The sequence below is a fragment of the Gadus macrocephalus genome, chromosome 23 (assembly GCF_031168955.1).
Source record: "Gadus macrocephalus chromosome 23, ASM3116895v1".
Taxonomy (NCBI): domain Eukaryota; kingdom Metazoa; phylum Chordata; class Actinopteri; order Gadiformes; family Gadidae; genus Gadus; species Gadus macrocephalus.
In genome coordinates this window covers 18622066-18631368 of record NC_082404.1, presented here as the reverse complement: position 1 = coordinate 18631368, position 9303 = coordinate 18622066, and the positions used below count along the sequence as shown (strand labels likewise).

At 50.8% G+C, this 9303-nt stretch overlaps 1 protein-coding gene across 1 annotated transcript in view; it reads right to left on the bottom strand.

The window, feature by feature from the left end:
- LOC132452959 (cadherin-6-like) overlaps positions 1 to 6237 on the bottom strand; it is a 27844-nt gene extending 21607 nt beyond the window's left edge. The window contains exon 1 of the mRNA XM_060045793.1: positions 6181 to 6237. Coding sequence (XP_059901776.1) covers positions 6181 to 6237 — 57 coding nt within the window. The remainder of the gene's footprint in view (positions 1 to 6180) is intronic.
- Between the last annotated feature and the right edge of the window lie 3066 nt (positions 6238 to 9303).

Here is a 9303-nt window from a genome sequence, read left to right as displayed (position 1 = left end):
CACTCTCTTTTACTCGCAACGCATTTCATCAAGCTTCAATAAAATGATACACGGAAAGTGACACATTATTACTCAAGGCAATTTGCGATGCTTTCGCAGACAAAACAATCAAAGAAAAGCAATCTGAAGAAATCAAAGGCAACAATCTCGACAAGTGCTGGGTGGAATTAGATGGGTGGTGGTGATGGTGGTGGTGGTGGAGGGGGAGGGGGGGGTATTTAATTTTGGTAGCCTGGTAACAATCAGAAAACGCTCGGAGTGTAGGTAGCATTAGCGGCCAAACTTAGCATGGTGCGGGCAGACACGGCTGGGTTGATTGCGAAACAAGTGAAAGTCGTGTCAGGTGTGTCTTTAGTGTGTGTTAAAACAAAGAGCACAATTCCATTAGTGGAGGAGTGTGTGTGCGTGTGCGTGCGTGCGTGTGTGTGTGTGTGTGTGTGTGTGCGCGTGTGTCTCTGTGTGCACTTGTGAGTGCGTGTATGTGTGTGTGTGTGTGTGTGTCGAGGTGGGGGGGATGCATTGCGGCTAACTGGGTGGGGTGGGCTGGTGGGGGCGGGTTCATTCACAATCAATAAAGAATCCCTCGCGCCCGTGTTTCTAAGATTAGCCGCGCCGTTCCGGCGTGCGTAAGTGTGTGTTGTTGGAGTGCTCCGACGGCGTAACAAGGTTTCCTCTGATGGAATAAAAGGGGCTTTGGGGGTTCATCGAATGCGAGGCTGGGAAACAAAAGGTGCGGCGCCCATCAACGCTCCACGCTGGGTGTGTTTTTTCTTTGAACACGTTTGATAATGTCAGTCCCGAGTGGTTTGCATGTGTGAGAATGAAAGGGAGATATGTTTTTTTTATATCGCGCTGACTTTTGATTCAGTAGCGTATTTAATTATCATAGCATATGGGCCCGAGGACACAATGGGTATATATATATAGGTGACCTTGGGTGTTTTGAAAGGCGCCTCTAAATTAAATGTATTATTATTATTATATAGATATATATATATGCATTGATTATATATGATATTGATTATATATGATATACATTGATTCAGTAAGTAAGTCGGGCGAGAGCATGATTATACCTTTCCCCCCTATATTAATCTCTCTCTCTCTCTCTCTCTCTGTGTGTGTGTGTGTGTGTGTGTGTGTGTGTGTGTGTGTGTGTGTGTGTGTGTGTGTGTGTGTGTGTGTGTGTGTGTGTGTGTGTGTGTGTGTGTGTGTGTGTGTGTGTGTGTGTGTGTATACTGTCTGTCATATACATCGATTCAGAAATTGGATTACGTCATGAAGCAGTTAGGCATAGGGGCGGGGGCATGCTGGTACCTTTCACCCCCATAAACAATATATATATATATATATATATATATATATATATATACACACATCCATACAATACCCTGGCCCATATAACATCACATCACGCAACGTGCTGTCAACACAGAACACATGACCATTAACACATTAACATCGGCGCTCAAACGAAGGCGCACAGAGAGACTTACACGGCTTGACAGCTTGATGTGCGGAGATTAGAGAAGGAGATAATGCTTCAGAGGGTGATGTTGGGTGTTTAACTTTAATCCAAGTTAAATCAAGCTCGGATGTCAACGCCGGGAAGGCTTTCTTCCGAACCTCCCCCCCTCATCCCTCCCTTCCCTTCCCTCCCCTCCCTCCCCCCCGAGAGCATGTGTACGATCAGTCGAATCCCTTTTCAAACGGAAGAAAGAAGAAAGGGAGAAGAAAGGAGAGGGATCCACTTCCTACTTCCTTTTCGCAGTTGAACACAGGATATCCGTGCGCTGTCTGAGTGCTATTGAGGCCACGGCTCAGGTGGGCTGTAATTCACCAGGGGTGTGTGTTGGCGTGCCCGTGTGTGCCCCACGATCCACCGGAATACGATACCAGCGGGGGGCCTGGCTGTGTTTATTTGATTATTAATTCTGAATGTTATTTGTTCAAACACCTGCGATATCGTACAAATCAAGACATCCACCATGGGCCATGAGACAGGGAGAAGAGGGGGATGGAGGAGTAGAGGGAGGAGGAGAAGGAGGTAGAGAGAGAGAGAGAGAGAGAGAGAGAGGAGATGAAGGTAGAGAGATGGGTGGAGAGGGAGGGGGGGAGAGAGAGAGAGGGGGAGAGAGAGAGAGGGGGAGAGAGAGAGAGGGGGAGAGAGAGAGAGAGAGAGAGAGAGGGAGAGGGAGAGGGAGAGGGAGAGAGGAGAGAGGAGATGAAGGTAGAGAGATGGGTGGAGAGGGAGGGAGGGAGAGAGAGGGGGAGAGAGAGTGAGAGAGGGAGTGAGAGAGAGAGGGGGAGAGCGAGAGAGAGAAGAGAGAGAGAGAGAGAGAGAGAGAGAGAGGCTGATGGAGAGAAGATGGAGGGGGGGGAGATGGAGAGAGGCTTGGTTTTGCTTTGTTTTGTCTTGTTTTTGTTTTATTTATTTCTTATTGCTTATGTTAATTAATTTATTTTTTTATTTTTTTTCCACAATGTCTTGTTTTTAAAAAATGTATGATGACTATATGCTCTGTAAGGTGACCTTGGGTGTCTTGAAAGGCGCCTCTAAATGAAATGTATTATTATTATTATTATTATTTGGTAGCCGGGCGCCATATTCCGGTATGGATCATCATCTCCAGGAGCAGCCGGCACTCGGACGTGTCAGAGGGACGGCTCTGTTCGCTCTGCCCCTGACTTCTCCCCTCTGAGGGGAGGGAGGAGAAGGAGAGCTGGAGGGGACAGCTCGAGGAGATGGGGGGAGGGTCTGGAGGAGGGGGGGGGGGGGGGGGGGGGAGGGGGGGACACAGCCTGGGGCTCCAGTCTTGCCAAGGTGATGGGGAGGCTGGGTCTCTCCACAGAAGAAGAGAGGCGCTACAGCGAGGCGCCCGGTGCTTACAAATTGCCGGGGTTTGGCTGCCAGCAGGGGCGAAGCTTCCCTGGGAGGGGAGAGGTGGGTGGAGATACCATCCACTCCTTGGGAGGTGGGATAAGCTCGCGCTGCGCACGCACGCACACACACACACACACACACACACACACACACACACACACACACACACACACACACACACACACACACACACACACACACACACACACACACACACACACACACACACACACACACACACACACGTACGTTTCTGTGTTTGCGTGACGGTTATGTTTTCATGAACCTGTGTTTGTGTCTTTCAACAGTGTTCGTGTGTTTGTTTGTTTGTTTGTTTGTGTGTGTGTTTTGTCTATTTCAATGGGGTTATCTCTATACGTGTGCCTGTGTGTATGCCCTTGTGTGTACATGTTTTGTGTATGTTTCAATGGGTTTGCTCCTGTAAGTGTGTGTGTGTGTGTGTGTGTGTGTGTGTGTGTGTGTGTGTGTGTGTGTGTGTGTGTGTGTGTGTGTGTGTGTGTGTGTGTGTGTGTGTGTGTGTGTGTGTGTGTGTGTCAGCAATCGCAAAAACAAAAGCGACGCCAATAGAAATCCAAGATTAGAAAAATATTTAGATTCCCCCTCCGCATCAGCGCCGTGACTCACGGCAACAATTAGCCAACAAGAGAGAGAGAGAGAGAGAGAGAGAGAGAGAGAGAGAGAGAGAGAGAGAGAGAGAGAGAGAGAGAGAGAGAGAGAGAGAGAGAGAGAGAGAGAGAGAGAGAGAGAGAGAGAGAGAGAGAGAGAGAGAGAGAGAGAGGAGAGAGAGAGAGAGAGAGAGAGAGAGAGAGAGGAGAGGGGGGGGGGGAGAGAGAGAGGGGGGGGGGGGGGGGAGAGAGAGAGGGGGGGGGAGACAGAGAGACTCAACACAATGCTATGGCGACCGGCCCAAAAGACCGGCCTCCCTGAAGTGTATCTTATCCGCGAGGCGCGCTCGGCGCACGCAGCCTTCACCTGTTGGCACCAACAAAAGGCGGGGGTTGAGCGTAGCCGGCGGCTCTAATGACTTTATCCTCATTTGAATAGCTCCCCTCCGCCTCGAAGGGATTGTTCCGGAGGAATCGCTTCCCGAGAATCCATTCGGGCAACGCGCCGGCCACCCGAGGAACGCATCAACCCAGGGTTTCTATTATCGCCTCCCCCCCCCGTACTCCTCCTCCTCCTCCTCCTCCTCCTCCGCTCCGCCAACGCCGCATCCACCCCCACCCGCCCGCCGCTGTAAAATACAATAGCCTGACCTCTCGGTGGGATTATGGGATGGGAGATAAGGCGGTGCAGCCTGCCGCTGCGGTGGATGGACGGCGATCGGTCTCCTCCGGTCTGCGCGCTGGCTGATGTGTGTGACAGGGGCCCTGGGGTTGAGGGGCCCGAGGACACGGATAACCCTGCAGTGTGTGTGCGGTGGCGTCGAGACAAGCGAACCATTAATCAGGCCCTGATTCCTGAAACTAATAGGACGGGCTCCCCAGGAACCCCGTCAGCCTGGAGGTTTGGATGTTTCCTACTGGAAAGTTTTTGACAGTTAGCGGAGAGAGAGAGAGAGAGGGATGGTGGAGCTGGTGGGAACTCAGTTGTAAGACTTTGATGGGGTCTATTTTTTTTTGGGGGGCTTGGTTAGATCTATGAGGCAATCTTCTTACAATCGCGTGTAACTTTCTTTTATGTTCTATTATGTTCAATTATGTTCTCTTGTTTTTCCGTAAGAAATTGTACGTGTCAATCACTATCCTCCCAGTGGATGCACATCTTTGGGTGTTTTTTAACAAGTGCTATTTAAATAAAAAATAGGTTCAAAGTAAAAGAAATAAACCATGACAGAGCGCCCTCACCAGTGAGTGCTATCTTCATTAAAAATACACTTTTTTCATATTCAGCAAAAATAAGAATCTTTGAACAGGGAGGTTGGGTATGGGGCGAGAGGGGACTGTTTTGGGACAGGAGCCATCGACCATCACAGCGCGGATCACTCTTCTCACTCTCAAATGCGTCTCCAACTCCTTCTGGGCCGAGTTCTGTCCCTCTCGCTCCCTCTGAAATCCGATTGGCTCACACCTGAGCTCCTGTGCAATAATCCGTGAACCTGGTGGACGTCGGGCAGGGAGCAGCTCGCCACTCCGGCAACGCTGGAACTCAACAGCTGGTGACATTCAAAGCCCCCAAAAGGTTAGCCGTGGCAGACACACACGAGGCCGGGCCAAGGAGCCGGAGGTGGTGGTTGGAGGGGAAATATTAGTCCTTCCTTTGTTTCTTTTGTTTTGTTGTATTTTCGACTTTGTGGGATCACCTTGTTGGGTTTTAAGTTGCAGGCTGGAGTTTAGTCAAGAAGTCGGGATGGAAAGTTTTTACCGTCATGGTTGTCCGATGGTGGCGTGAGACGAGAGAAAGATTGAAGGGAACTTGTTAAAAACTCAAGTTTCTTTTGTCAGGCGATCAAAAAGTAATGGCTGTTTTTTCAGGCGTGGTTTCCTGTGAATATGTCAAAGTCATCCGTCTAAAACGGGTACATCTCAATGTTAAAGCAAGTACACAAATGAGAACTTTGTCGTGAAACGTAGCTGAAGCAGATAAGCAGAGTGATAGGATTGCGGTATTTACTTTATGGAGGAATCGTACTCCCCACCCCCCTCCAAAGTGTGTTCAGTGTCTGTCCACCCTGAAGGCATCCAGCCGGCCCCATCTGACCCCATGCTGTCTTATCCAGCCTGGTTCTGAAAGGCAAGGAAAGTCTGCCATCACCTGTCATACCTGCCTTCCTCCCTTCCCTCCCTCCCTTCTCCCTTCTTCCACTACCTTTCCTACTTTTTCTTCTATTGTTTTCTCAAACTGGTCAAACTTTTCTCCTCTTTTTTTGCGTAATACTGAGACTAAACCAGTAATCCGTCGCTGTTGTTTTTTCTCAAAGAGAAGATTGCCTCGGATAAAAGACAACCGGTGAGTGTGTGTGTGTGTGAGTGTGTGTGTGTGTGTGTGTGTGTGTGTGAGTCAGTGTGTGACTGAATGTGTTCGTGTGTATGAACTATTCTGTCCTCTGATTTTCAACCCCATCTGTTTGGACATTAACCAGCAACGCGTGATTATTTGTTGGTTGCTGTTCCTTCCATCAATACTCATCCCCTCCACCCCCTCACCCCCCCCCCCCCCACACACACATCCTGCCGTCCTTTCTCCCCGGACAAGGTGGACACGGGTCAAAGGTCGTAGCCCCTTGTCAGGTATTCTGACAGGATGGCTCGGGTGGGGGGGGGGGGGGGTTCCACCTCGAAGCCCGACGAGACACCGCTCAGGGAGTCGCACACCAGTCCGTTCCCAAGCATGACGACAGACTTACAGCAGCATCGCTCCGGAGTCTCGTCACTCTCGCTCTGCTCAGAGGCTCTCTCTCTCTCTCTCTCTCTCTCTCGCTCTCGCTCTCTCTCCTCGCTCTCTCTCCTCGCTCTCTCTCCTCGCTCTCTCTGCTTCGTCTTGTGTCTCTCTCTGACTCTCCATCTCAGTCTCTCTCTCTGCCTCTGTCCTTATTGCCCTGTGTCTCTCTGTCTTTTTTTTCTTTCTTTCTAGATCTATATCTCTCTCTCCCTCTCTCTCTGTCTTTCTAGAAAGAAAGACAGAGAGAGAGATATAGATCTCTCTCTCTGTCTTTCCCTCTGCCTCTGTCCCTATGTCTCTGTGTCTCTCTGTGTCTGTCTGTGTCTTTCTATCTCTCCCTCTTCCTCTCTCTCTCTCTCCCCCTTCAGGGGCATCCGTGGCATACTGGTGAAGGAGTTGGACTGGTAACTGGAGGGTGGCCAGTTCGAATCCTGAACAAATCCACGGATGAGGTGCCCTTGAGCAAGGCATCTGAAACCCCCACCTGCTCCCCGGGCGCTGCACCGCGGCAGCGCACTGCTCCGGTGGTGCCGGTGGGCCCCCGTGTGTGTGCCCCCGTGTGTGTGCCCCCATGTGTGTGCCCCCATGTGTGTGCCCCCGTGTGTGTATGTGGGTCAAAAGCAGAGAAAGAATTTCCCCCTAAAAAGGGATGAATAAAGGACTTAACTTAAACTTAACTTCCCCCCTCCCTCTCTCTCCCCCTCTCTCTCTCTCTCTCTCTCTCACACCGATGAGAGCCACGACAGACGCCAGTCTTGGCCCGGCAGTATTGTGTCTGGATTAAGGTTTTCGTGACGGTAACAAACCCAGAACTTGAAGTGGTGTGTTCAGTGTGTGTGTGTGCTTGCGTGCGTGTCAGCGCGCGTGCCGAGTGTGTGGCCATATGGTGATCCGGAGCGGGCGGACCAGCCTCGGATGAGGAAGAATAAATAAATGCGAGCCGCGAGCCGAAAGCGCGGGCAGGCTGACCTAATGAAGCAGCCGGCCGGGAGGCGCCCCGGGGTGGGAACGGGAAGCGTGGAGGGCTCTGGTGTCCACATGGCGTTCACCGGTCACACGAGCAGCAGCAGCGGCCCTCCCACACACACACACACACACACACACACCCACACACCCACACACCCACACACACCCACACACACACACACACACACACACACACACACACACAGCAGCAGCCGCTAAGCCCCCCCGACTCCAGCCGACCCCCCCAGGACCCACGACGCTCGCGCGAGCCGGCCAACCGGCTCACTGGAAGAGGGGAAGAGGGGGAGAGAGGGGGAGAGAGAGGGAGAGAGAGGGAGAGAGAGGGTAAAGTACTGGGCCCTTCTGCTGCTTCCACTCACCCTCTCTCTCCCCCCCCCCCCACCCCAAACCTCACCCGACCGTAATAGCACACTTGAGCCAACAGGGAGGGAGGGGGGAGACAGGGGGAGACAGGGGGGGTGGGGGGAGACGGGGGGGGTAATCTACCAGGCTTAGGCCCGGTTCCGTGTCACTCGTTAGAGACACCAGAGGGGTGGCGTCTGGATGTGAGGGTGTGTGTGGTTGGGTCGGTGTTTAAATGTCTCCGTTTCTTATCCGGTTCCGACTTGCTTTCTGTGCTTGTCTGTCTGTGTGTGTTGTGTGTTTTGTTTGAATGTCTGTAAGTGTGGAAGTCTGTAATCAGATGTTAAAGTAATTCCTAATAATACCATGTATTACCGGTAGTTTATGGCCAGATATGAAAAAATCATAAAGAAGTCGTGTGTAGTTGCTTTCTACAAACTGCTGTTTTCTGGTTCAACGTGTCTGTACCTTTTGTGCTGATTTTCAAGTGATTATAATTCAGCATTTTTTATTGTTACAAGTTAAAGTAGTTCCTAATATATATCCATCAACAGAAAAGCAAAAATAAGAAATCGACAAACTCCTCCACTTACTGCCTGATTTTCAAGTGATTGAAAGGTATTGCTAATTTTTTCCTACTCCAAATGCCAAACTTTTTCCTTTGCTTTTTTGCATAATACTGCAAGTTGACCAATATTCTGGTTAACTAGATGGATCTTGGGTGGATGGAGTCACCGTGCTTCTCCGTAGTGCAGATGGCGTGACCGCAGTGTTATACTATAGGTGTCCGGGAACCCGAACCCTCTCGGACGCGATCATCAAATGATTGGCTGAGCTCCAGAGAGTGGTGGAGATTGGAGATCAAATGTCCCTTCTCCACCAGACTGGGGGTTTTGCAGATATTTCCTGAGTGCATCTGGACAGTTATAGAGAAGATGAAGTTTGCCCATTACAAGCAAAAACCAGGTAGCTGCTTCAGCTGAGTGGCTAGAGCATTTTAATGTTCACAGAAGATGACGTACCGCTATATTTGGCATTCCTTTCCTTCTCCTATTTTCTCTGTATTCAAAATTGAAGGATTGGACCTTTTCATTGAGGACATTTTCTGTCCTCAATGAAACAATTTGTCCGTGAGTCAGTCAGTCTGTGAGTCAGTCAGCCTGTGAGTCAGTCAGGCAGCAATCACTGGCACTTATTACCTCTCTGACTTGTCGCGATGCGCGTCAAACGGTAATCCATACCCCTACTTTCGGCGCGCCTGGCAGAAGTGCACCTGGCCAGCGCAGATTCAAACTTGAGAGGAACGGGAAGGAAAGTGTGTTTCCTTCTTTATTTCTTGATTTGTTCATTTGTTACCTCAAGGCCGACCATCAGGAAGGGCGACGGGCAAATTGTGAGTCAAATTTAGATTTCTCTTTTATTCGATTTCTTTCCTTCGAGGGTGTCTAGGCCTTCAGCCGACCCTTGCACCACCACCACCACCTCCACCGCCACCCTACCCCGACCGTACCTCCACCCCCAACGGCAGGCCGCGGGAGCAGAGCCACTCACACCGCCGCCGCCGCCACCGCAGCCCTGGGCAACGGAACCCTTTGGCCGGCGTCCGCGGAGCTAACCTTTTAGAACGAGAGAGAGAGAGAGAGAGAGAGAGAGAGAGAGAGAGAGAGAGAGAGAGAGAGAGAGAGAGA